Consider the following 27,085-nt stretch of genomic DNA (forward strand, 5'->3'; position numbering starts at 1 on the left):
AGTGAGCTGGAATCTAGAACATGATGTATCAAAATTTGTCAGGTTGAGCGAGGAGTTGAAATGGGCGGTAGAAAAATTTCAAAGAAGCAAGCAAGAGGGACAACACATTTCCGAAACTTAAATTCGTTTATCCTTTTACTTTTCAACCTCTTTGCCATCTTGTTTCAACTGTGATTTTATATCATCAAAATTAGCCTTGTATTTTTCTCTGTCAGGAGCTGTATCTTAACTATTTCAAAGGTAGAAAATATTGGCACTTTTGGGAGATGAATTGAAGCCTGAAATCTAATGTTCAATGGAACTTACATATAATATGAAATTGACCTTTTTGTTTGATTATCCCCTCTGGACTTCCATTCGGAATCAGTAACAATAGAGAAGAATGATTTTTTACATATCTAGTGATAGCGTGGACATTGTTCCCCAGAAATGATAAAAATTATGATTAAAAGCACAAACCACTTTTTGCCCTTTTTTACCTTACCTATCGTCGTGGATTCTAGTAAAATTCTCTAGAATCTCGAGAATGAAGCGTTTCAGGCTTTCTGAGATTTGAACACTTTTCGCTTCTTCTTTCTCTCTCCCCCAATATTAGTTAAAATATATATCTCTGAATATATGTTAACCCGTACATATTGGTGAACAGTTCCCTAAGTAGCTTAATCCGTAGACTGCAGATCAACCTTAACTTTAATTGGCCAACGGACCCACCTCGGGCCGATAAGAGCCCCGTAAATTAAGGTTCGGGACGGTCCAACGAACTTTAATTCTTCCCAACTTCGCCAAGGCTGGAACTGAGTGTCCTCGCGAGAATATCAACAAAAGTTAAACGTAAAACAAAATAATAAAATCTTATTCTAAGGATGTGCTCTCCAAGTGACTGACTAGTTTTCTCACGTTTACGTATTTGTATGCTAATTTTCGACTTCATCCGAGGATCCAACCCCCTTCCCCTTTTTTTCATTATAATTAGCGGAAATATTACAGCCATAGTAAGGAGGTGCTGTCAAAATCTGCGGATGCAAAGAAGCTAAAGGGATATATATGATTGCACTTATCCAAGAAAATGAAAGGTTCAGGTACTCTAGAGAGGCGTCACCCAACATGCAGACCAAAAGTCTACAAAGCTACATATATATATATGTACACACATGTTACCATCTTCCTTCCAATCCTACACAGGCTCACTAGAAATCCTCCTCTTCGGTCTCTTTATCCTCTCAGCCTTCATTACGCGTCTCGCCTTCCGGTGTTCTCGCATGGCCGCCAGGTAATCCTTGACTGGATGCCAAAATGCATACACAGAAATAATGCTGACAACCAAGAACCCCGCAGTTCCACAAACGTACCAGAAGTACTGTTCGGAGCGCGAGGTGTTTGAGATGCCTTGCAAGTTCATGCCGAAGTAGGAGGTGCAGAAGGATAATGGGAGGAAGATTACAGTTACAGCGGTAAAGAGCATGATTGCGCGTTGTTGGCTGTCGCGAACGATAGTAAGTTCATTTTGTTCGATGGTGCGGAGGTGAAGGAGCTTGGTGGGGGTGGAGAGGTTAGCCAATGGGGTGAAGTAGGAGTGTTAAATAAGAGGGTTAGGTGTTAGAAACGGTTTTGGTTTACATCATTCATGGAATTTTGGATTTCATCGGAAATATTTCCAATATCGTCCCGTTGCTGGCGGATTTTGCCCAGCGCCCAATCAACCCTGTGTATACTAGACTCGCCGTCAGGGTTATGCGGGGCGTCATTTTCTCGGTCCTCTGTATCGTGAATTTCAACATCTTTACGCAGGCGGGTAAACAAGTCTTGTCTCGACTCCAACATCTTGGCCAGAAACCTGATCTCCTCCATGCACTGCAAGAATGTCCTCGTCAGACGCACGGTCTCATCACGCCTCCAGGGTTCATAGGTTCGCAGTTTCTGGAAATTTCCTGTCAGCATGCACGAATAGGGGTTTACAGAGCGAGATTCGCTACTACGAACAAGGTCACGAAGAATGTTTTGGTATGCTTCCACGATCGAAATCTGATTATGGCCAAGGGTGTCATTATGTGGACATGTACCGATTTCAGTGGCGAGGTGAACTACCAGCCATTCAGCAGTTGGCTTTTCCCACGTGCTTGTCCCAGTATGCGCAAACTCCTTCAGTGTTTGTCCCACAGCCGAAGCCCCTGGATTTAGTAGAATATCGTCAGGAGACTGTCGGAGATATTCTTGTAGTCGAGCGTCGAGGTAATTGATGCCTTTTGTAGCAGACATTGTCAAGAGAAATCCTGGTTAAAATTATCAGCCTATGCAAAGCTCTATCATTTCAATGGGGAAAGATAAAGAGCGAACCATCACGTCTATGGAAAAACCGGAACTCATTTCGGACGAGCTGGGCGTCAAGAAATGATGGATGGCTTGAAAGGATTCGAAAATCACGGCTGTTCATGAGTGGCTTGATTCGACCTAGGGGCCCGCTCGCGCATATTGGAAGCCCATCTGAGATTTGCCAGGGTATGTCGGATGCAACCAGTTCCCAGAATGTGAGGTCGGTGTTAAGATGATCTGCTCGCCATTCTAAATCACCCCGCAGACTTGCATTTCTATCACCCCGAAGACACTCCCAGTCTAGCGGATCAGGTCGATTTCGTGACTTGGAGGCTTCTGAAGTTGAGATATCACCGTCAGCCTCTAATACTGATCCAGACAAATGCTCCATTTTTGAGAGGATGCAGTATGTGTCACGAAGGTCCTCGATTTCCATCCGATGCCGAAAACTCAAGGCATCGAGCTCAACATAGGCAAAGCCAACATGGCCAGCATTTTCAAATGGACGAGGTTCCTGGCTATTTGCATGTCGAAATAGGTCTTCAATTGACTATAGCAGATAAAAGCGGTTTGATTTCAGCACGTGTGTCCAGCAAAGCAGTCGACAGGGACGAAATATCCCACTCACAGAATGATAAATTCCTCTGCCAACTGGGACATGTCTATTTCACCGTTAACTATGTGATGGCTATTGAGCAAATTGGGAAATATCAAATTTGTCTTACATCCACCGGACCTGAGCACCCTCCGGCTTATTCTGCCACTCTTGGGAAAGTCAGCAAACTTTCCCATACATCCACATCGAATTCTTTTTTTGCAACGAAATAGAACGTTAGACACGTACGGACTTCAATATCCCCAAGAAGAATTTCCTGTAGTTCTGCATGATTTGGATAGAAATCGCACACTTGAGCCTTGAGCAGAGCCCGGGGAGGAAACTGACACAAAGCCAAGTTGTGAAGGTTTTGGTCAGAAGGGAGATTCGAATATCCGTTGAAAAATGCAGAGAAAAGAAGGTGTTTCATCCCATTGCTACTTCGTTCCTCGTGAAGTTTTCGGATAGAGCTGAGGGTTGCAGCATGTCGTTTGTCTCGTGCCTTGGGTACAATTTCCACTGTTGCAGCATGGGCAGCCCTTGTACGGTCAAACTTATGCAGCACCGCATCTGTTCGTATAGTGACTTTTTCTCCATTGTCACTATATGTAGTGTCAGCGACATCGGAATCGCTGACGGGAAAAAAAAAAAAAAAAAAAAAACCTGGAAGATTTGGATAGAACAACGGACGATGATTTTTCATGGATTATGACAGTGTTAATCGTCGCATCCGTTATCTCGACCACATCGATAGAAGCCATCTTGCAAGGAATCTCTTCAGCTGTAAACCCGACCTTCAGGATTCACGAGAAAATTAAAACATCAAGGATACGCAAAGGTTCATGCTTTGCAAACATTTTCAGAGGAAGTTCTGTCTTCCTCCAATGCGTCCGTGAAGATCAAAAGAGGAATAAAACAACTCAGAGAACTCTAAACAGAATGGGCTCTCCAGCCCCCTGGAACTACACCAGCTACCAGCGCCGCATGTTAAAGCGCCCTTCAAGATTCAGCCTGACTGATTCACAGCCTCAAATAACGGGGATTGACGGGTGTTCATGTTGAAACTGGCTGGGGAGAAACAGAAACTAACAAAAGTGAGCGCCCTAGTGACAAGCTAATGCAAAAGGTTCGTGTTGATGGAAGATGGAATAATAATATAGAGCCTCGGGAGCACGAAGTTGTGGACTGAATGATACTATTATTATTATTATTATTATTATTATTATTATTATTATTATTATTTATTATTATTGACAAGGCTTCCCGACTTGATGCTAACAATAGCATAACAGACATATCATCCATGGGAGGCCTCCCCGTTACAGTCGCAACTCATCCTTCAAGAGTCTCCTTTTGCTTCCAGTAACTATTAGCATGCATGAAGGTGGAACCTTGGAAGGTCTGCAGGCGACACGCACACTGAAAGTCGCCTTTTAGCCACAGCACAACAACTGAGGCAGTCCAAGGCATGTCCCACAAATGGTATGTATGTATCAGATTTCGCCTCGCATAATCCTCTGTGGTTTACGATGCCACCCCAATCAGCTATCTGCTAATAACGTTAGTTATTGGTTGCCTTTTCTAATGTAATTAGTTACAATATATATAGTTTATTTGATGCTTTAAATTATAAAGAAAAAAATAATAATAAATCTATTAAAATTAAACTTTTATGAGAAAGTTTTAACTCCGATTAAATATAAATTTAAAATTTTAATGTGAAAGCATCCAAGCATATTTATTGTTAGATTCTTCAAGTTAATACTCTTCTTCTAAAAGCTTTAATAGCTATATAAATCTATTAGATAGAGTTTTTTTCATAGGAAGATCAGATCAAATATAAATACTTTAAATAGTAAATCTATACTTTGTAACTTTTAAGCAACAGTCATAAACTTCTCAAACCCTGAACCTTGTGAGCTATAAGACTTTGTTTATTATCATCATTTAGCATCCCAACCCCTTTTCAACAGATGGATTGCAGGAGACAATAGTCATTGTGACAAAATAACTTAGAAGCAAGAAAGAAAAACGATGTTCAGATGATAAATAGTGTTTATTCACAGTAGGAAAAGCTCGTGTGTGAAATATTGATATTTATAGAGATATAACCGCTGACTTCATTTTAGAGGTGATGAGCAAGGTTGCAAAAGCAGTGCCACCCACAGAAAGGGGCTCTAAAATGGGTTGCTAGGCCAAGCTCTAGGGAGGGCACCCTCGCACTCCCTATCACAACCAAAACATGTCTTTGAAATCTTTGAAGTGTGTTCTGACGAGGAACGGCACACAAGAATGGAACGTCATCACGGTCATCAAGAACAACATGGTGATATCTGAATTTTTATTTGAAGAGGTAAATCTCTACCCCAACACTCTTGACAGTTTGATGCGTCAAGATAGTTAGTGGCTTTGCCGTAGTGAGATACCAGGTCGGTTAGAACGTGTTGATACACATTCTGCCCTTCGCGGAGTTGGAGAGCGCCACCAGGAGGGGCGGTGGACTTTTTAGCACGGAATGGGTTCAACCCCAAAAATCAGGCCCTTGTTAGGCGAGGCAGGCCCCCAAGAACGCCTAAAGCTGCCCCGAAGTCCAGGCAGTCCAGGCACCAACAAGGAACAAAGCAACATCCCCTACCCCTCCCTCCTTGCTGCAGCAACATGACTGGCTAAACCCAACTCATGACGCCGCAAGCCCCGCGCTGCGGCTTGTCTAAAGACCATTTTTTATTCCCCTTTTATTTCCTCTTCTCGTTCTTTTGTAAATGCCTACCATTTGGTTATGCATAGGGCCCAATTTTGAAGCTCAGGGTGGTAATTATGGTCAATAATGCTCCTCGGGCATTCGCCCTTCTCTTACTTCCCCCCCCTCCGCAGCCTTCTTCCCCCGCCGCCCTCAACGCTGCCTACCGTCCCCCCATCAAGGCCGCGGTGAAAAAGCTCAAACGCCTCTCAGCCAACTCTTCCACAAACTCATCCATCGACATAGCACTTCCATATCTAGAATATAACATAGGGCAAAACCAGCGCACTTTCTCCGGATGTGAAGAATCAACTCTTTACAGCGTGCAAGAGCTTTTAGTCAACACATACACTCTCATCTCCTCAATATGTAACGAGCAGCAAAAACTAGATACCCTACCAGACAAAACCAACATCAATAATGTGGATATTCGAGTTATTTTAATAGGCTACGACCAGGCCTTCAACTATGACACTCTCATTCGTCCCGTGCGGTCCATACCGTCATGCATTGTCGATCTATCAGTTTTAGCCCTCTGTGATCGGAACTGGTCTCACGTATATGTGACTGAGGGAGAACCAGGGGAGCGATTGTATCGACAGTTCAGGATGCTGGTGAATGGCAAGCTCTCGTCCAGAGTTGGTGGGACGTGGGTGACGGAGCGAGTACCTGGTGGAATGAGTTTTAATATCGCACGACAAACTGGACCAATTGCCACAGCAGCAACAACCGACGGGGATACAAGAAAGAGAGCAAGACAACAAGTTCTAGTTATTGGAGAGGAAGGAAGTAAGAAGACGGGGAACGAGAGAAATACTACCGACTTGAATCAAAAACTCCAGTTAACCATAGCTCTACTCTTGGCAGAGTTCAACGGAGGTGCGGGTGGACCAGAGAACAAAAACGCAGATCACGGGAATTCCTCGTTTCCAATTCCACCATCTTCAAATTCACCCCGATCACACTCAGCCCTTGACGCTAGACGATTCCTCCAATCCATCGCTGACTGGCACCTTGCCGGAGATCGATTTTCGAAAACTCAGCCTGCCAGGCTTCGTTTTGAACTCAGCGCTTATGACTCTATGGCTATCCACCCTTGGCAGTTAGCTTACCTTTCGGACCCCCAACAGCAGCTGGAACAGCTGCTTGCTGATACCGGGAGCGGGGGCGAAGGGGATGATACCGATGTAGAAAACACCCTTGTTTTGGGCGAATCGCAGAAAGATGGCTTAGTGAATCTGCTCGAACCATTTAAGGATAGGTGTCGAATGGTGGTCTGCAAAGATCTCACAACGTCATCATCTCCTTCTGAAGTGCTTCAAGACCATCTTGTTACCCAAAACTAAGGTATCTAACCTCCGATTCAACTTGGTTACGTTTAGCTACCATTTAAGTTAGCTTTTGGATTTTTAAGGACTATCGGAATTTTACCGTTAACATTTGCACTTTGATGATTTTTTTTATGTTCCGGAATTTGTTCTCGGCACATGGCTTCCTTTTATTTTACGCAGATATGTCCTATATTGAATTTCTCCTCCATATTCACGCCATAAAAAGTTCCATGCCATCATAGATCCAACCTCTAGATTCGTTGAGTCATAGGGTCATTAATATTTGGGTATATAGCGCTTCAATTTATACGTATGGGAGAAAGCATGAAAACGAGATGGTAATCAAAGGAGCAAAACAGATATAAAGCCACAAAATAACCGAATAAAATAATCATTCCAAGATAGAAGCGCAAATTTTAAAGGCGAGGTGATGTTCCCAAAATCCCCATACAAGAGTACCGGTTTCTGTCATTCGTCTCATAATAGGGTTTGTATTGGTCGCGTGTTGCATAACAGCAACAAGATACATCCATTGAGATTTTCCGTCAAAAACATCAGGTGTATTTCCCGAGGTATATTTCACTCAGAAATGATTATGATTTCAACCACTCTCAGTGTGCATATGTGTGTCTGTCAACGATGGACGGTCTCCATCCGCAAATCATCGTACGGGACACAAAGGCCCAGCGCTTTCACCATAATTTTTTTGTGCTGGATGAGTGACAGCCCATAAGAGAAGCTGGCATTGCTCCAACCGAACCTGTAACATTATAAAAGCTCAGCATTAGCATGATACAAGCAGTAGTGAAAAACTATATCAGCAACTTAAACAATAAATAACAGCAAGAACCAAGATAAGGAAAAGCCTACCCTTCAACATTCGCATATTTAAAATCTAGTCCCTGATTCCCATACTCAGCATTTACCTGGGTCGGGTTATCTAGCTGCGTCACATCATACTTCTCCACAATAGCTCCATGGTAATTTACTGCAACCCTGACCATGAGCTGCAGCCAGCGATACGCCAACCTCTCCATCTCATGAGTGTAACCATATCGCTTCAGTCCATCCCAGGCCAGTATCTGATGCGGCGCCCATCCGAAGGGAAAATCCCATTGCTTCGGAGGCCGGTGAGGCATGCTAACTGGGCCCCGCGACTTCTCAGTACTTGTACTCAAGCCGCCGACGCATTCAAATTTGGGTAGTGCTTTGGTAACGAGAGATTCAGCTTGTTCAGGACTGGCAATGCCGCACCAAAGCGGGTAGAGGGTTGTTACATATTCATACGTGGTGGGCTGGTGGGTTCTTGTGTTGAAGTCGAAGTACATGCCTTGTTCTGGATTCCAGAGGTATTCGTTTGTACGCTCCCGACGTTTTTGGGCACGTTGAAACCAGGATGAAGATGTCTCGATCTGACCATTCATGCCTGGTACCTGCCATTCGGCTGGGACGGGAAGATTATCGTTGAAGACAGTTTCGATCGCCCAGGCTAGGTCAGTTTCATACTTGTATAGAAGACAGTTCAGGTCCACAGTGGCGAGGTCTGCACAGCCTTGGTCGAATCGGTACCTAGGTAGATGGGGTTAGTGTGCAGATAATGTGGAGCGAAGTTAGTGATAGAAACATAAAAAAGACTCACGATGTGTCATGTCCTGATTCTCTTACCCCTCTATCATGCATAAAGTATTGATCAAGTTCAGGTTCATTCCAGTTTCCAGCGTTATATTTGTTGATAAACTCAGGGATTGTGCAGCCGTGCTTTTCGGCATATTTGTAAAGGACCGCATCAAAATGCCCCTCTTCGACTTCTAAGGGAATACCTGCACCAGGGGGTCTAAACCGAGAGAGACCTGTGGTAGAGTCGTACCGCGGCTCAGACATCCAAACAGTGAAGTACTCTTTGATCGCAGCTAGAATTCCGGCCTTCAAAATCTCAGCTGCCTCATCTTTGTTGTCGAGAGCTTGGAAAATTCGCACCGCGAGATCTGTAAGGAACGGAGGTTGCGATCTGCAGAGGTAGTAAGATCTATTTGCATTCGGAATTTTACCGTAATTCTTCACTTCGAATATAAAGTTCCTGAGAATGTCTTTCGCTAGGTCAATCCTTCCCGCTTCTAGGAGACCGAGGCACGAAAAATAACTGTCCCAATAATAGCATTCGTTAAACCGACCACCGGGGACAACAAACTGCAGTCCTCTCGGTTTCTCCGGGTCCGAATAGTCCATTTCAAGCGCAAGCAAGCCAGGCCGGTCCCGGAGGGAATGGACAAATTCACCTGTAACTTCCCCATGAGGGAGATATTGAACTTGAAGATTCAATTGGGGTTTACTCTCCGAAACTTTGCAGTAATAATTATAAAGTCTCTCTTCGCCGTATGGAACGTAAATCCGTGGTCGTTGGTTCTCATTCCAGTCCTTGGGATCTGGCGCGGCAGCCTCGATCATCGACTCATCCAGCCGTCTGGTCAAATTGTTCCAGTATTGTTCCTTGATCTTACGGTTTATACGAGACACTGGGTCTTCGGAGACATCGGCAAAGTGAATCAGCTTTGATGCGCGTTTCCCCTTGGTCAGGTGAAGTTCCTCAAGGAGGTTTGCAAGAAGATACGTCCCCCGAATTTCCCGTGTCTTTCCGCCGTCAGAGAGCAAAGTCCCCAGAAAGACGACCTAGTTTGGATTTAGAATTCTATTCCTCAAGAGGTTATATCTTCTCACCTTGGGCCCATTGTCAAGCACGGTAATCTGCAAGTTCCTGTCCGTATCTTCTTGATCAAGCAAGTTCTCCATCGCATCATCCACCCAAACCTTGAAAACAGGCGGAAGCGAACCCTCATCTGCATTTCCAGTTAGCAAATTTTCGAGCAGGAGGGGATAATGGCAATAGAAACCTACCGTGGCTTCCTCGGCGTGTGCGCGGCGGTAGAAGTCGTTTTGGGATCGCTGGCTTCTCAAAGCATTAGCCGATGCACTTTCAAAATCCATAGTATAAAACCCAACTAGAAAAACATCATCGAGTAGGAACATATGCAAATGTACGAATGAAGCTCCATTATGATGCGGATGGTTTTTGGATTGAGCCCACCTACTGCTCGAAACCCCACTACTCACAATGGATGAGCACTTTCTGAGTACATGGGCTGCGTGGCTTAAGGCACGTTCAGTGAGGGGAAGAATCAACGGCGTGCTGCTGTCCTCCATTCTTGTGGTCGGCTGGGTTAAGGATGCCTCAATTGACGGAACAAGCTTTCAGCAACTTGAGGTGTGGGCAGGTGATCTATGAGACTTGAGGAGCACACACAACAAGAATCTCTCAACCAAAAATAACTATATATAAATAGATAAAAATCTCGTTATTTCGATAGACAAGAGAAAACAAAATAAATGCAGCAGATTCGAGATCATAATATCTCTCAGCTTACGTGGCTAAGCGCCGCGGGGTTATTTAATAAGAAGGGTTTCGTAGTGTTGAATCAATCAAACCGTAGTTACTCAGTGAAGGTGAACCTATGATGGGCATGAGAAACTATGACTCTCGTAGGCTCATGCACAGCCTGTTGAGGTAGTGAAACAACCCTTTGATGATTCTCAATGCAGTTGCTTGCTGGCACTAGAGAGCTCTAGAAATTGATTGATTGGTGTCAATATATAATAAACAATTTTAAATCACATGCTCTCCACGTCCTGACGTTTATGCATTCAACTCCAGTTATATATAGGTGATACACACAGAGAGAAATCATATAAAGAAAAGAGGAGACGAGAGAGAATGCCTTCTACCTAAACCCAATAGGAATAAACTACCTGGCAGGCACATCCAATACCAAATCTCTACAGATAAAGCTATTAATGAGGTAAATTTAAACTCCTCATTCCATCCTATAGCAGGAGAGAAATACAGAAATAATTTTCCCAAACGGGATGCCAAACAACACCAATCCACTGCAAATCCTCTATGGCGCATCCACATTTCTAACCTTTAGGTCATGACATTGGTGCTTTCCAGAGATGAAGGCCTTTGGCGTTGTGAACAAGACGAGCTCCCGAAGCCAAGGGTATTAACATTAATAGTTAAAACGGCTTGGAGGCAAGTTTACCACAAACGAAAAGGGAACCAATACTGACGATGAGAGACTCTGATCACCCCTCAGTCGTGTCCATGTGGTCTGCAACAGCAGAGGCGACCGCTGCCGACTTTGCAGCCTTTCTCTCAGCTTTGAAAGCTTCGATCTTGGCTTTCAATTCCGTGTCTACAATTCCAAGAAAGAAAAAGTCAGTAACTTAGGAAAATGCTAAAATGGCGATTGTAGCAGAGAGTTTTGTAATTATTTACCGGGAATAACATCTTCGATCTTCAAAGGGGCGCGATTGAATGGATCGTTCGGATCGCTGAGGAGATGGGATCGAATTGTTGAACGGTCGATCGAGACTCGAGAGTTTGGAAGAATGACCGGATCTTCCATGAGAGTGTAAATCAATGGATCTGTTGTGAAGAAGAGATGGCGCGCATTAGCCAGATGTTTGCACACAACGTAGGAACAACATGGCGATTTGACAAACCTAGGAACTCATCCGGAATCTCTCCAAGATCTTCTTCGGCCTGCTCATCAGCCTCCTTAGCAGCCTTAAACTTAACCTGAAGCCGTTCCCACTTTGCAAGGTCCTCCTGTGGTTTAAGAGCCCATTTACGAAGAATTTCAGCCGCCTTTTCAAAATTTGATGGCTTGTATGATCGGCCATCCCGGGCAACAGCTATAATAAAGTTCTCCTTGTCCATGAGATTTAGATATACATCGATAATCTCGCTTAAAAGCGCCCGCGGATTGAAGCCGTACTCTGCCAAATTATCAACTCGAAGATTGGCGCTCTTGGGGCCAACCATAGCATCTAAGTTGTAATCTAACATGTCAGCCAGTCGTTGAACGATCTCTGGCATAGTAAATGATTCCGCCAAGGCGTCTGTGAACAGCTTAAGCATAGCGACTGTTTCGTTAGTCAGCTGCATGTACGATTTAGCTCGGCCTTGTGCGGCAGTCAGTTGCTCTTCCTTTTGCTGGCGAGCAGATTGCTCCATGTTCGAAGCTTCACGGGAGAGCTCTAGCTGCAAATCATGGATCGTCAGGAATGCCGTAAAGGATTCATCAAGAACGAATGTAACATCGTTTAGAAGGAGATTAACAAAACGAACGAAGAAGTCAAGGTTCTTTTTTGCTTCGTTATGAAGATGTTCGCGGTAGATGGGGTTTGACCAGATACATTGGATAATCTGGAAGATCTCGTATCGGATATTAAACTTATCGAAGAACTGCGTGTGCGTCCCCGTAAACTCGGCTTCTATGTAGAATTTCAGCAACGCGTGAAGGAGGTGCTCAGTGGCGAATGGTAAAGAGTGCAGGATATCAACCAGTACGCCTCTAGACCCATTGCGCCGACGCCAGGTTCCTCGGTAGAGAATTGTAATTAATCCAGCTTTGAGATACGGGTTTTTGATATATTCCGAACTTTGCAGGAAGGTAATACAGAGCATAACCAACTCATCTCCTTGGGTGGATGTTACCACATGAGGCATATTCCACATTATAAATTTGAAATTGCTGACAACATCATCCACAAAGTATTCTGGAAGGCATTTAAAATTATCGGGTTGGGTCATAGGGAGGGGTAATTTCAGAGGCTCGGTTGGGAAATTACGTCCTGACACAATTCGCAAGAGCCAGACAATAACATATCGCATAAATTGCATAGACCGGGCTTGCCACAAATCATCTAGCAAGATGCCTTGTAGAGTGTATTTGAACGAAAGACCAAGATCAAATCGATCCTTATACTTCTTCAATGCATCTTCAAACATCCTGAGCTGGGTCGGATTGGAACGCCACTTATTTCTCTCGAGTTCAAATTTATCGATTTGGGTTTCCATGTGGCGAAGATCCTTCTCTAGCTGCTCTAGCTTGGTCGTTAATGACTCACTTCCGTAGTGATGTGCAGCAACAGTCAGGAAGAATATTTCGGTAATAAAATTTGATGTCCCTTCCTTGACTTGGTCGTAAAATGCATCTGAAGCATGTTGGTCGGCGTTAATCTTAGTTTCGTCTCTCATATGAACTCTAGGATTCCGTTTCAAATAGTTGATATCAATTCGATCAATCTAACAAAGTCAGCAAAAGTTGTATGCTATCTGAACAGGAAGGGAAAGAAAAGTAATATGTACTTTCGTGAATGCAGCATCCATGAACGGTTCACAGAGTTGGTCAAGACATGTAGTGATATTAAACATGAAACCATCCGAAGAAACGGTCTTCGGATCAACTTGAAGTGCCCTTCTCTTGTGGTTGAGGTTAACGGATGCAGCGAACCAGTCAAGGACATGTTCACGAGCGGGCTTTGATGCTCGGATAAAATGGTTGACGATATCCAATAGGTCTGAATTAAGCAATTGTTGCATCATGCGTACAGCCCTTTGTGAGTTGAGGATGAACCCTTGGTCCCGAGTTTTAGGGCTCGAAAAATAGTTCATTGGTACGTCACGATGCAAAGGAGATAAACGGAACCAAGGTCCCAAAAGCGTTGCAGTTTCGAGCCTTTCAGCATCTACGGGAGCATTAAATAGCTTTGACTCAGTGATAGCGATGGCCAAGGGAGGAAACCGAACCAGGTTTCGCAGTGCCTGTCATAATACTGAGCATAGGATTGGTCTTCAGAGGATTTTCTTTAACATACCATCACATAGGGCTTGTAATCAAGATCCAGAGTCAGATTAGCAAGTTCACCACTCATCTCTTCGACAGCGCCAACAAAGGCGGGAAGCACAGTTTCATCCTCAGTAGATCTTTTAATCGCTTCTGTGATAAAGTCATGACATATGCCTAGATCATCTTCGGGATCTTGAAGGAGATGGGTCTTTAGGAGTGAAGTGGGGGCACTATCAAGTCTAAAAGCCATATTAGATATCTTAAAGAAATGAATATAAATAACACATACCCGAACATTTCCGGCATAGTCGCTGCAAAAATGCAGTAGCTCATGCATAGCCGCCTGGCTTCCGAAACTATAGAATACTTGCGATCCTCTGGGCTCGACTTCCGGAATCCTTTATAGAGCCTTGTTACCCGCTTCCAACACGGGAGCAAGTATTCCATGGGATTTCCATTGTCTGTCGTAGATGCAGCTTCTAATATAGCCTGGTCCAAAATGTCAACTCTCATCCGAAGAAGTTCCCCCTGCTCCTGCAGCTCCTGCTTTACTCCAGGGAGGTAAGAAAGCTTCTGCCCATGGACATCCATTCGTCGGCTTTCATCCAGCGTGACCCGAAACACAGCCCTTAAGGTTTTATCCTCAAAATCCTCAACCGACTCACTGGATCGCGATGGAGGCCGGGACGTGCTGGATATATTGGGCAACTCCACCTTGTTCTGGGATTGGGACAGCCCTATTCTAATCCGGGGAGACCCTTCGTTTGACTGGCACATATCCGGCTGAGATGGTAAAGGGAGTGGCAACGACAACGGTGTCGATCCGCCCGAGACATTGATATGGGTCCCTTGAGGTATAGGCTGTTCCCCGGTGGGAGATGATGATATTGCTGTCTGAGGGTGTGATTCCAAATCGTTGTCGCTTGACTGAGAGCAGGACTCTGGCCGCGAGCTGGATTGAGAGGGACCTGAAGCTTGAGATCCAAGCTTGGCCAGCCGTTTATTGCGGATCTAAGAGTTGCAGTGGTCAGTGATAGGCATCAAAAGGAAGCAGTATATTGGATATCATAGAGCCTGTATGATATGTCCAGTACCTTGTCCGCATCGAGGGGTTCTGCCATGTTTCAAGAGCTCCGGGTTCACAGTTCAAGTTGTCCAACAGACCTGGCTGATGTCGAAGATTCTACGAACACACTGGAAGCTGAAATAAACAGGAGAAAGGAGTGTGTGTCATCAGTGTTGCAATCATATTGTCGCTGTTGCGAGCAAGTGGTTGCTGGGATCCTATGACAGCTGCCAAGGCCCCCAAGACGAGTTTATCCGGGAAGGCTGCAACACGCACCTCGGAGCAACAGGTTACTCCGGCTGCCGGAAACGCCAAGACCCAGCTGGCTTTGCGGGCGTTTCTAGAAGGGGATCGGTAGGACCAAACTATGTGTAAGGGGAATACAGCGGAGACGATTGATTGGATGCATAACAACAACCAGGAGACTACTCTTTGAAAGGTCTTGCAATCCAATGTAGAACGAATCAAACCATGTACAATATACGGTTCAATCGTTTTAATTACAAAGCTTTTGAAGCATAGATTGAAAAATAAATAAATAAATAAATAAAATGAAAAAATTAAATTAAAATAAAATTGAAAAAAATGAATAATGAAAATGCAATGACAATGAAAAATGAAACAAAGAAATGATTGAAATGAGAACAAACAATAAGGCTAATATCCCTGGGTAATGCTTCTGGCAGAACGCCCAAACTCAATCATATACAAAAACAAAATATTATTCTCTAATCATACCGTCAGCATCAACCGGAGAACGCAAGTGGAGAAAAAAGTGCAAAAATTATCGGAAAGACACATTCAGAGTTTTAAAGAATTTAACTTTTTGCAACTCCGAAGCTCCAACGATCGTGCCTCCTTCAGCTTCTCGACGTCTGGGAAAAACCACCCTTGAGCATCCTGTATCATCTGCTCCCGTGCTTGGACTTCGCGTTCGCAATCATGTCGTAGTTTCGATACATAGTCAATCTCGACCTTTTGGTCAAGCTGGTGGAATTTGCGCGCACTGAAATCTTCTACTTCTGCCGGGTTTATGAAATAGTCGAGTTTGAGCTTTGGGGTGGTTCGTTGCATCGTATGTGGGGGGGAGGCACTGCCAAATCGAAGGGAAGGTCCAGAAGAGGTTGAGCCGGAGAAGAAAGAAGTAAGGAGTGGGAGGAAGAATATGAGGAGGAGCGGGATAAACTGGGCGAATGACGCCATGCCCCCAGGTTGGGTATCGACACCTGATTGCTGATCTGCCTCACGGGGTCGTCTCCGGGGTCGTGTGCCGCCAAATTGATGAACACGGATGTTGGGACCTCCTCCCATATTAAAGACAAACTGCGGCCCACTGTCAAACAACCCCCCACCTATTATATTTATCAGTAAACCAGCACCAGAAAAGAAGTCGGTTGATATAACGGGGTTTACTACCAAAAGGTCCAAAGCCTCCTCCACCAAAGAACCTATTGAAAAGTTCCTCTGGCGATATCTCTTCATTATACATTGGTCCTCTACCCCCTCCTGGTTGGAATCCACCGAATCCGCTAAATGACGACGCCGACGTAGATCCTGGAGAAAATCGATTGTCCGGATCTCCACCAAACTTGTCATATTTGGATTTTTTGTCTGAATCCGATAGTATCTGAAACGCTCGGGATATCACTAATATAACCAAAAAGCATTAGTTATACTAACCCACTGATCAAGGCATCCCACGCCTTTAAGCTGAAGATCATGCCCCTCAAATATCAATCACCAAACCAACACAATTCCCTAGGATCAGGAATCAAATCCTTTATAGCTGAAAATAATCAAAGAGGATACAAGCATGGAAAAGGTGATCATACTCTTAAAAGCCTCATCTGCCCCCTCAAACCCATTCTTATCGGGATGCGTTAATAAGCTGAGCTTCCGATAAGCCTTCTTAATCTCTCCATCGGACGCCGTCTTCTCTACAGCTAGAATCTCGTAGAAAGCAGTCGGTGAACAGTTCCGTACCCGTATCACTGCTGCTCTCTGTTCTGGAGTGTATTTCCGGTCCTGGTTCCCTTGGTTATGCTCTCTGGATTTGGCAGAGCCGTTGGAAGTTGCATCCGCACCGGAAGCTGTCGCGGAGGGCATCTCTTCTTTTCTGAAAAGGTGCTCTAGATTTGGGATGTTCAGAATATGTGGCTAGAGTTGGGTCGATTCGCGGGGGAAGTGGAGGTTGAGATAGTTAGGAGCCCTGGAGCGAGAGGAGGTGAGATGGTGAGCTTGCGATGTATTTCGGACACAACGAGTGGCAGAGGCAGTTGGTACCCTCCCCTATATAACGAGGGAAGACTCTAGGGTTTCTATTTTGCAGTCCTGGAAGAGGTGCAATCGAAATATCAGAACAACACACCTAAGTTGGGCGAGTTTGAAGATAAAAAAGGTTTGCGCATGGGGTTGTTTTGGGACCATGGTGGCTTGAGATCACGTGGTTATGCTGACAGCAGGGAACCCGGGTTAGATCTGGAGCAATGTCGCCAGATCCCTTTATAGAAACGGAGACTTAATTAACTAATCGGTACGGAGATCTCAATGTTTCACAAAGAAAAATGTCATGGATAACGTGGGATTAATTTTTGACGAGATCTGATTTGAATATTTTTGGCCACGATTCTTTACTTAAAGTCGGCAAAAAAAACCTCTACATTCGTCTTATATAAAGAAAAGTGGAAAGCAGGAATCACTTTGAAATTCTAGAAACGAAATACTCAAGTGCAGCTAAATTTTTTGTCATAATTTTAGAGTCTATAGCTACTGAGATACGCGATATGGAACAGGCTGTGGGGAGGAAAAGGGAGAGGATTTTTAAACGCGGCTCGGTGGAGACCGGCGGTTATTAAGCGCGGAGCTATCGTTAAATTTAAGGTTGAGACCTTCCAAGTAATTAGCGAGTTTTAACATATTTGCTTCTGGTGTTTATGAGACCCCATTTGTTCGTCCCGCCTCCAGTATAATTGCGGCTACGTAAATGGGGGTTCTCTTACTGTACACATGTATTTAAGAAACATAATTATAGCCTCCGAAGCACAAATCAGAAATTACGAATTCCATCATCGGGACAGCTACAGGTGGTGCATGTCAATATGACGACATCGGAAAATATCAACCTACCACCTTCACCCCCACAGAAAAAATCGCCAATGCAATATGCGCGTGCCTGGGGAGGTAAGTAAATAGACCTCAATATCGTTAACACTCACCAGAACTAAATATTATTTTCCAGAAAATCCGTTCCCACCTACGATTCTTGCAACTCTCATCGCCGCTCAACACATGCGACCCTTCCAGCCTCTCCCCATGATCTTTCCCCCCGCCCTCTTATTCACCACATATCTCAATCTCCTGGACCATAAGGTCGATGCGGCGGGTGTGAGCGCAGCTTGGTCGGGTCTGTACTTGCTGCTTGCCGCGAAAAGAAAACAGCAGTTTATGCAGAAGTGGGGAGCTAGAGGAATTGTTAGGGGGGCAGCTATGGGGTTGGGATTTGCAAATATGGTGAGTGGCGGGTTGGTTTATATACTTGGGAAGAGAAAGGGGGAGGATGGGGAGGGACTAAGTGTTTGAAAGGTGGCGGGGATTTTAATATTATTATCTCATTTTGAAATGTTTTGTGATTTATCCCTCTTGTATCTCTTTTGTACTATATTGTCTACGGCATGGAAGGTGGTGTTTTTTGATATGTATATGCATAAGTAAGCATGCTTCCTTTCTCTGGGATGGGTTTTAAATGCAATGGTATATGTATATACGCGATTGTTTCTTTTAGAATTTGAAGTCCAGATATTCCATTGAGCTCTTGAGCTTTGTTCATTTGACTGATTTGTGATCTCATATCTCTGGTCATGAGGACATGATTGATCTCAGATTCCTCCTACTCTTCTCAAGCATGTAAGACATTTGCAAATCTCAAAATTATAGAACGAACACCTGCCAACAACCAATTGAAATGAAAGCCTACATTAGGCACCTCTATAAGTGAATATGCCTGAATTGTAGAATCACCCATGAAATCACTCTTGCACTCATGAGCCCTCATACAACTTCTGGGACAGCACCCACTCACAGACATTTGGAGTGACCAATTTTTTCAATGCATTGACATCTTTATTGATCGCAGCATTTCTGGCTTTAGTTGAACTCACAGCCTTCTCTCCCGGCTTCTTCCCTTCACTCAGCTCAATGCGATCAGCCCATTCTCGTTTACCTCCTTCGAGTTCTCTGGCTCCCTGGGCTAGATTGCGTAGGAACGATTCTTGATACTCTTGTCCGCCCCAATCATCATCCGGTCGAAAGGTCACTCTAAGTCTGTTTTTGCTGAAGAACCGGCTCAGTGGTTGCAATGTATATGTTGGGGGGTAGTATTTGGTGTCAAAGATCCTAACGAGTGTGTCATATCCTGTAAGAAGAATCTGCTCAAGAGATTCCGGATACACTTTGGACGTGGAAATTGCTTCTGCCTTGTCTATAAAATATGGCAACTTAGTTACTCCGATATCAATATTTGGTGAATTTTTCCTGTTCTTTGACGCATTATCATCATTGCTTGTACGGATTCGTAAGATAGAATCCTGAATGTCTTGAGCAAAAAGTTGCATCATAACGAGCCGATCTTCGAACGAGGCGGGCTTGGATGGTTTGTCGGCATTCTGTGTGGCTAGAAGAAGCAGCAGCCTGATGGATGATGGATCGTCATGCTGAGCAAGGGCCGATTTCACAATATTGAGATGAGCAATGGTGGGAGGGTTGAAGGACGAGTCCAAAATATAAAGCTTGACTGGTTCTGCAGCCTCCAGGCTGTTTCCGCGCACCGAATCTAAAACCTGGATAGTTCTGAAGGATGCAATGAAATCCAGGAGAGAATTTCGATAGATCTGCCGTAGTTCATGCAGATAGTGTATTTCAGGCTTGGATGCCATGGCGTATGCACGTTCACGTGCCGCATTGATGACGACAGCGAATCGCATGGACAACAACGTCGGTTCTAGTCGACGGAACGTTTTCTTCAGATGGAGTATAGACACACCCCTTTTTATAAGGTTATCTAGGATCAGGTTGGAGGCTTTGACCCTTCAAAACCATGTCCCTTCACACAGTTATGCCATGTAGTCAAACAAGTTTAGTGACTTGGATTGAAACTGGTTTGAATCCTAATTCCTTGGCTCGTGACTCTGACCTTGAGATAAACTTCGATCCTGGGTCATTCCATCACACCTGTATTTAGCTATTTTCCACTCAACACCCAACAGGCTGGAAATGACCAGGAATTCAATAAATGCTCCTATATCAATACGGTAAACCGTCGCTACATCGAACCTTCATATAACGAAATCCTCCATAGAATATACAAACTTCCTTCCTGAATTCATCCTTCATATAAAAATTTGTTCAAACCTCTATACAGCGAAATTCGTTAATTATTCATTAGATTTTCCATATATAATTCGTTATCCTGAGTCACAATGCCGCGCAGAACCGTGATTTCAGTCAATCAATAGATAGCTCTACGAGCTCATAAATCGCAGAATCTAACCCTCAGCAACAAGGCCTTAAGACATTGGTTTTGGAAGCTATACAATCAAAATATCACCCTATCCTCCTTCTCCAAGATCATTTATTCATGTTATGATCATCTTGATCAGACAGTCCACTGTTCTTCAAAGCAGAAGTGCTACCAACCATATGTTATTGCATAATTAGACTCTGATGACGGGAGTGATGAAGGTTGTGTCGGACACTCCCGTCACGTGAAATGTTTCCACCATATAACTAGTTCGTCAACCAAGCTTGCCATTGTGTCAAGATGAGGATATGAATATAGACCCTTCCACTGATTACGGCTTCGGAGACTTTGGATTTGGTAAAAAGGCTTCGCTTGTATGAGGAGCAGCAGGATCAGAGAGATCAGAGTCTAATTCAACAGCTCAATTATTTTTATTATGAGAGAAGGTTAGGAGCACGAAAACTTGAAAATCAGCAGCAGGATAAATAGTCGGGCGTACTTTGAACGCTCAACCTCTATATAGCGATTTCCTATATATAACGAATTGAATAGGCTTCCAAGTTTAAATCGTTATAGAAAGGGTTTAATGTATATGGTCAAATTCTAGGATGCAGAAACCATGCCAGAAAAAGCTCCAACTGCAGTTTAACGTGGCTACATGGGTGCTATCACCACACTGGGTATCGAGCTTGAAGGATAATTACTGTGCATCAGAGCTAACTCTCAAACATATCAGCCGTTCAGAATTTAAATCACATCCAAGAAAAGCCGTCCGAGCTTACGCAGATATGCCCCGGTAATTTCATTAGCAACCCCTCCCCCCACCCCCCTATATTTTAGCGGCCTTGTAACCAAAATATTCGGGAGTATGCATTTTTTTTCAGTGGCAGATAGGAATAAACATAAACGTATATACAATATCCTCAGAATAGCAGAAAGCTATAATCTTGCATATTCATAACTGCCTTGCAGTGAGCTGGCATCTCCTCACTACGTTCTATAATTGATTCTCTGTTATAACCTTCCAAGCCTGATTAACCACTGCTGAACCATGTCTCAGTCGGGTTTCGGATAGCTCAGTCCCTCTAAAATAATAATTGCAGGGTCTTTATTTTGTGGACTGGTCCTGCGGTCCTGTCCCACTCCTATCCTTCTGAATCCAAGTGAACTCGAAACGCTGGCGCTTTAGATAAACACTTATGAATCTCTCATAAATCCCTTGAAGAAACCATTCTTGGGGATGTTATTCCATAATGATGAGATGCGACGAGACAATTCAGAAAAATCGCCCATTTTCCCCACTTCAAAACGCTCAGGAGATATCCGTTTTCTAAGTGTTTGAAAAGCATTCTCGTTCCTCAGCTTCTCTAACTGAATCTCTCCTCGAGAAGATTGCATGCGATGTTGTTCTGGGTCACAATTTTGCAGCAGATTTGATGGCAACAACCGCCGTATTTAATTGGCTGAGGGAGAGGCTAGTCAGGGGTTGTGCCGCGCCGTTTAAATCTAAAGGAATCATTCCGTCGGTAATTGCACCAATAATAATTTCACAAGATGGTTGTTGATACGGTGAAAAGCCATGGAACGGGATCACGTAAGTGTGGTTTCACATTCTATGTTTCATAACCTTTGGATCCTGGATTCCTGGGAAATTGAGCAGGAGATTGGTCGAGACACAGCCCTTTTGCTGCTGACCTCGAGATACACTTCAGAACTCCCCAATTGTGATCGACTATTTGGGTACACATGAGCACTGGAAACTCTTGTACTTTCGACTGATTTTTCCGTTATTAAAAGTCGCGGGTGTTAAACTTGCAGCGTGGACAGAAGAGACTTGGATCGTTTGGCAAATTGCGGGGCCCTTGAAATCAAAAATAAACAGCTTCGTTTCAACGCTTAACTCGCGGTTGGTTCCGCTAAAACGGGTTTGTAACGCCAAGTTAGCGCATAACTTTTCGTGTGTCAGATCCCGACTCCATAAGGACCCACGGTCACAACCACAGCCATTCTCTCCCTGTCCATGCATACAGAAGGCTTGAGTGTAAAAATCTCATCTCCATCACTTGTTTGAGGGAACGAACAAAAATGGCCCCATTGACGCCCGGACAATTTCTTAAGAACTAATTACTTCGTATACCTCCTTGGGATTAATTTAGGCGCGACGAATGAGCCATTGAACAGGGAAGCTAACTTCAGTATGCCTGCTGAGACGGCTTCTCCACTCCCGAAGCCGGCCGGGCTGTGAAGACCGGGCGGGCGTATGGTCTTATTTGGCGGGCCTGTGGAGCCTCCACCCAGATCAAGGGTTTGCCAAAGATGGGAAACAATGTTCCTCTGGGAGAAACGAACTTGTTCTCGGGATCCTTTTTGAATCGCGCATTTCCCCCATGCTTCTCCGATTCCCTTCGTTTTTCTCTCTCTTGACTTTCTCATCCCATCAGCGTTTTCGCCCTCACACTCTTTTCTTCGTTCATAACTTTCCCGTTTTACATTATTTTAGGCTTTCTTTACTCGACGGGATCGTTCTTTTATACCCCATTCAGTCACTCTTTATCAGCTACATACACCAAGCGAATTGATTTCGTTGCTGTAACATCGATTAAATCCCGAAAAAGTACCTCTTCTTCCTTGGTTGATACAAGGAACATCAAAGGATAACCCCTGTCTTACAATTGAACCTTTCATTTTCTTTTTATTACAAGTTGCATTGATTGCACATTCGTTTTCAACATGCGTTTCATTAGCAAACTATCTATCATCGCTTTGGTCGCAACCTCGGCGGGTGTCAGTGAAGCCAAGCCTCTGAACCGGGTTCGTGATTATCCAGTTCACCCCAGTCATGGAAGTGTGACCTCCATAGTTGCGCGCACTGTAGCCGTTCATCCTATACCTGTTTCCTCCAGTTCCCATACAAACACCACCCTGACTACAGCAACCTTCGGTCCTCCTGTTGTTACACATTTATTTCCAGTTGATCACGTCTCGAGTAGTGCTTCCGATGGTGATCCCACTCCAGTCTCAAGTTCCTCACCAAGCACTGGCACCACGTCTCCAATTCACCGCCCCTCATTAACCACAGGTTTTTACCCGACCCATTCTAGGGAGCCGGCAAATATAACAGGTGGTAGCAGCAAAGTTATTACGGTCACTTACACCCTCGGAACTGGAGCTTCGACTTCTGTAGTTACTAGAACTGTTACCCAACCTGTTCGTCAAACCAACCCATTTTTCCTAGCCGGGTGTGTTTAATGATGGACTATGACTGACTTTAGCATTCAGATTAGCGCTGTCGTCGCTACAGTTGATCCAATTAATACTTCGTCAGTAACTTCCACAACCCCTATAATACAGAACCTTAAATCCTCTTGCAACCACTCGCGCTCCTGTTTCTAACAATTATCACAGAGGATCCGGCAATGGCAATTGCAACGGCAATAACAATTGCAATACCAATAATCATTGCAATGGCAGCGGCAATTGCAGTGGCAATAACAATGGCCATGGCAATGACAACGACAGTGGACATGGCAATGGACATGACAGTGACAATCAACATATTTCTGATCCAACAACTTCTTTGTCAACAACTATCACTCAAACCACTCTCATAACAGTTAATTCTCTTGCAGTCACTCCCATGCCTGCTTCTAACAACCATCATGGCGAATCCAGCAATGGCAATGGCAATGGCAATGGCAATTGCAACGGCAATAACAATTGCAATACCAATAATCATTGCAATGGCAGCGGCAATTGCAGTGGCAATAACAATGGACATGGCAATGGACATGGCAGAGACAATCAACATATTTCTGATCCGACAACTACTTTGTCAACAACTATCACTCAAACCACTCTCATAACAGTTAATTCTCTTGCAGTCACTCCCATGCCTGCTTCTGACAACCATCATGGCGAATCCGGCAATGGCAATGGCAATGGAAGTGGAAGTGGAAATCGGAATGGGAATGGCAATGGAAATGGAAATGGCAATGGAAATGGAAATGGAAATGGAAATGGAAATGGAAATGGAAATGGAAATGGAAATGGAAATGGAAATGGCAATGGCAGTGGAAGTGGCAATGGAAGTGGAAGTGGAAATGGCAATGGAAATGGCAATGGAAATGGCAATGGAAATGGAAATGGCAATGGCAATGGAAATGGCAATGGAAATGGAAATGGAAATGGCAGTGGAAATGGCAACGGAAATAGCAGCGGAAATGGCAGCGGAAATGGCAGTGGAAATGGCAGCGGAAATGGCAGCGGAAATGGCAGTGGAAGTGGCAGTGGAAGTGGCAGCGGAAATGGCAGTGGAAGTGGAAGTGGAAGTGGCAATGGTAGTGGAAATCGGAATGTGAATGGCAGTGGAAATGGCAGTGGAAATGGCAGTGGAAATGGCAGCGGAAATGGCAGTGGAAATGGCAGTGGTAGTGGAAATCGGAATGGGAATGGCAGTGGAAATGGAAATGGAAGTGGAAGTGGAAGTGGAAATGGCAATGGAAATGGAAATGGAAATGGCAGTGGAAATGGCGGTATGAATGGTAACTGTGAACACATTACTGTAACAACTACCCGTTACAGTACTGTCACGGTGGTATGTATTCCAAAATTCTATTTTTTCAACCTATCTGACGCATTTTATAGACTGCTTCAATCGGTGTTGAGTCAACCAGCACTGTTCTAGCCAGTGCTACTGCTCCCGCTGATCCAGTTCTCAACAACCCATCGCAAACCGACCCTGCTGTGAACCCGACCACCACTTGCACAACTTCATCAGCGACTGCTCTCCCAATCCGATTCCCTGGTTCACGTATTGCAGGAATTAACGTCACCACAACGATCGAGCCTCAATACCCTACTGCATCTTCCGGATTCCACACGAGAATTCAACCCTTTCCAACTGGTGGTTACCGCTTTAAGTAGCTTAGCAAAACCCATTATCCCCAGGACGGGACCGTGAAAGGGTGATGTAGCGACCATCTTAATCTAGCGAGTCCAAATTTGGTCCTTAATTTTGTGCGAGCAATTTCTAAGCCTTCATACCAAAGACAACGAATATTTTGAAACGAGGTCACTTGCTTTTGGATTTATTTGTTTTTTATTTTATTTGGATCTTTTGGGCAGGATATTTTCTAGCATACGAAATGGGATTTGAGAAAGGGCCTTGGGTTTTGGTGCAGACAGCAAAAAGGAATAATAGAAAGTTTAATCCTCTTTCATAATTCATTGTGTCAATAGTTAACTAGCTAGTTATATGTGGAATCCGTCATCAAACGTTCCCTTGGCCCATGTCCCAGGTTAATTTTTTATTTTCTTTTCCAGTCCTCATTTTATTTATATGTTCTTCCCTTATTCGATACTTTTTCTAACAGCTGTGATTATTTGTTTCTACTACCTACTATTTATCTCAAGCTTGACAGAAATGCAGCAAGAGATTTTTAAAAATTTACCGTGAGACAGTTTCCTTCCGGCCTTGACGAATTTAGGACTCGTATATTTTTCTGATTCGGAGTCTCTCCTTGGATAGCTACATGGCATGCGTTGTTTTTCCTCTTTTCTCTTTTCTCCTCTTCTATTGGCTTTCGCCTAGAATCCATTGATAAAGCTTTTCTTCAATCCTATTCTTATCCTGTTCTGCTCCACGACGTAGGCAATTAGTTAAGCATGGTAAGTGAAACTGAACGGGGAGATAATAAAGGCAGTGAAGTGCACACATATTAGTTTAACAATTTTATACATTCCTTGAATAATTCCGATTTTTGAAACGTTCCAGTTCGTTGATCTAATTCCATGGGTATGCTTTCTACGTATTGTCCCACTCTCCTTGTGCGGGTTCTTGACCCTTGGGACCTTGTAACTGCATAGGCGAAACTACACACTACTCCTGAAACCTCTTCCCCACTAATATTGTTCCTTAACTTCCTATACCCTTCTATTACATGGGAACTTGAAAACGGTTAAGCGCGAAAGCATTTTGTTCGCTGCGAAGGAAAACATGTCTCTCATAATAATTAATTAGCTTCTACCAGAACAGAAAAAAACAAAATTCGTATATCACAATCCTTGATGAGAATGAAAGTTAAAAGAATGCAAAAAGCAAAATTAAAGCCCAACCCTTAGTTCCAGGTCCAATCAACTTCCAATCCTGGCCAACAAACGGCATAGCTAATATGGGAATACCGTATAGAGTGGAACTTGTTCAGGTTCTAGTTGCAGTCGGTTGTCATCGCAATTAAACCTTCTCGAATCAATCACCTATTTTCGATGAAACAACATCAAACCCGTGACGAGCGACATTTTGTAGTGTGTTCTGCCACTCTAGCCATGTAATCCCTTGTAGCAAGCAATCGGCCAGGTCATCAAGTTTCTCAATTTCTAGAGCCTGTGAATTATCTGTTGTGGCGCCAGAGGTCCGCATCGTTGACAACTTTCCTCCCTTTAACTTCTTCCATTTCTTCAAATATGCTTTGACCACCTCATGAATCTGACCGTCATCACCCAAAATTATGCCTAGGTGGCCGCCTGTACCGGTTGATGCTGTGGAGTCCGCATCTAACCCAATACATGACGAAAGTAGTTCGCCAATCCGATCTATCTTGATTTGCTTGCACCTACTCGAGCTGATTTTCTTAGACACATTGGGGGTTTGCAAGCTTCCCATCAGTTTGCCTTTTGGGGGGAAAGCCTAGGCCTTCTTCATGATCCATCCAGTACCTCATTACCCTCTGTGGATCTACCCCCTGAACGACGATGTTGGCTATTTCCCCTTTCCGTTCTTGCTGCATGGCGCGAAGCACGGCATAAAGCATTCCTTCAAAAACTCCAACACGAATGGTCCA

At 44.1% G+C, this 27,085-nt stretch overlaps 9 protein-coding genes across 9 annotated transcripts in view; 3 read left to right on the forward strand and 6 right to left on the reverse strand.

Moving 5' to 3' along the window:
* Window positions 1-1,174: 1,174 nt before the first annotated feature.
* On the reverse strand, window positions 1,175-3,666 carry PAAG_07614 (hypothetical protein; the record flags this gene model as incomplete). The annotated part of the gene is made up of 8 exons (XM_015846276.1): window positions 1,175-1,531; window positions 1,618-1,917; window positions 1,981-2,270; window positions 2,335-2,860; window positions 2,939-2,972; window positions 3,036-3,075; window positions 3,155-3,537; window positions 3,569-3,666. The coding sequence occupies 8 exons, from the start codon at window positions 3,664-3,666 to the stop codon at window positions 1,175-1,177; spliced, it is 2,028 nt and encodes a 675-aa protein (XP_015700759.1).
* A 2,056-nt stretch (window positions 3,667-5,722) lies between these two features.
* Window positions 5,723-6,991, forward strand: PAAG_07615 (hypothetical protein; the record flags this gene model as incomplete). The annotated part of the gene is made up of 1 exon (XM_002790270.1): window positions 5,723-6,991. One exon carries the CDS (start codon window positions 5,723-5,725, stop codon window positions 6,989-6,991), a length of 1,269 nt encoding a protein of 422 aa, XP_002790316.1.
* Window positions 6,992-7,609: 618 nt separating this feature from the next.
* Window positions 7,610-10,174, reverse strand: PAAG_07616 (neutral trehalase; the record flags this gene model as incomplete). The annotated part of the gene is made up of 4 exons (XM_015846277.1): window positions 7,610-7,736; window positions 7,847-8,545; window positions 8,616-9,643; window positions 9,692-10,174. The coding sequence occupies 4 exons, from the start codon at window positions 10,172-10,174 to the stop codon at window positions 7,610-7,612; spliced, it is 2,337 nt and encodes a 778-aa protein (XP_015700760.1).
* Window positions 10,175-11,113: 939 nt separating this feature from the next.
* On the reverse strand, window positions 11,114-14,786 carry PAAG_12433 (hypothetical protein; the record flags this gene model as incomplete). The annotated part of the gene is made up of 7 exons (XM_015847921.1): window positions 11,114-11,223; window positions 11,307-11,456; window positions 11,534-13,121; window positions 13,185-13,640; window positions 13,694-13,904; window positions 13,955-14,676; window positions 14,760-14,786. The coding sequence occupies 7 exons, from the start codon at window positions 14,784-14,786 to the stop codon at window positions 11,114-11,116; spliced, it is 3,264 nt and encodes a 1,087-aa protein (XP_015702460.1).
* A 746-nt stretch (window positions 14,787-15,532) lies between these two features.
* PAAG_12434 (hypothetical protein) lies at window positions 15,533-16,837 on the reverse strand (the record flags this gene model as incomplete). Its single annotated transcript, XM_015847922.1, has 3 exons — window positions 15,533-16,083; window positions 16,145-16,378; window positions 16,564-16,837. The coding sequence occupies 3 exons, from the start codon at window positions 16,835-16,837 to the stop codon at window positions 15,533-15,535; spliced, it is 1,059 nt and encodes a 352-aa protein (XP_015702461.1).
* A 992-nt stretch (window positions 16,838-17,829) lies between these two features.
* Window positions 17,830-18,310, forward strand: PAAG_07618 (hypothetical protein; the record flags this gene model as incomplete). The annotated part of the gene is made up of 2 exons (XM_002790273.2): window positions 17,830-17,911; window positions 17,970-18,310. The coding sequence occupies 2 exons, from the start codon at window positions 17,830-17,832 to the stop codon at window positions 18,308-18,310; spliced, it is 423 nt and encodes a 140-aa protein (XP_002790319.1).
* A 458-nt stretch (window positions 18,311-18,768) lies between these two features.
* Window positions 18,769-19,710, reverse strand: PAAG_07619 (cytidylyltransferase family protein; the record flags this gene model as incomplete). Its single annotated transcript, XM_002790274.2, has 1 exon — window positions 18,769-19,710. The coding sequence occupies one exon, from the start codon at window positions 19,708-19,710 to the stop codon at window positions 18,769-18,771; it is 942 nt and encodes a 313-aa protein (XP_002790320.2).
* Window positions 19,711-22,976: 3,266 nt separating this feature from the next.
* On the forward strand, window positions 22,977-25,169 carry PAAG_12435 (hypothetical protein; the record flags this gene model as incomplete). Its single annotated transcript, XM_015847923.1, has 4 exons — window positions 22,977-23,453; window positions 23,526-23,566; window positions 23,652-24,840; window positions 24,891-25,169. 4 exons carry the CDS (start codon window positions 22,977-22,979, stop codon window positions 25,167-25,169), a joined length of 1,986 nt encoding a protein of 661 aa, XP_015702462.1.
* Window positions 25,170-26,493: 1,324 nt separating this feature from the next.
* Window positions 26,494-27,085, reverse strand: part of PAAG_12436 (hypothetical protein) — a gene marked incomplete at both ends in the record, with an annotated part of 1,397 nt that continues 805 nt past the window's right edge. The window contains 2 exons of the mRNA XM_015847924.1: window positions 26,494-26,931; window positions 26,969-27,057. Coding sequence (XP_015702463.1) covers window positions 26,494-26,931; window positions 26,969-27,057 — 527 coding nt within the window. The remainder of the gene's footprint in view (window positions 26,932-26,968; window positions 27,058-27,085) is intronic.

The sequence above is a fragment of the Paracoccidioides lutzii genome (assembly GCF_000150705.2).
Source record: "Paracoccidioides lutzii Pb01 unplaced genomic scaffold supercont2.26, whole genome shotgun sequence".
In the NCBI taxonomy this organism is placed as follows: domain Eukaryota; kingdom Fungi; phylum Ascomycota; class Eurotiomycetes; order Onygenales; family Ajellomycetaceae; genus Paracoccidioides; species Paracoccidioides lutzii.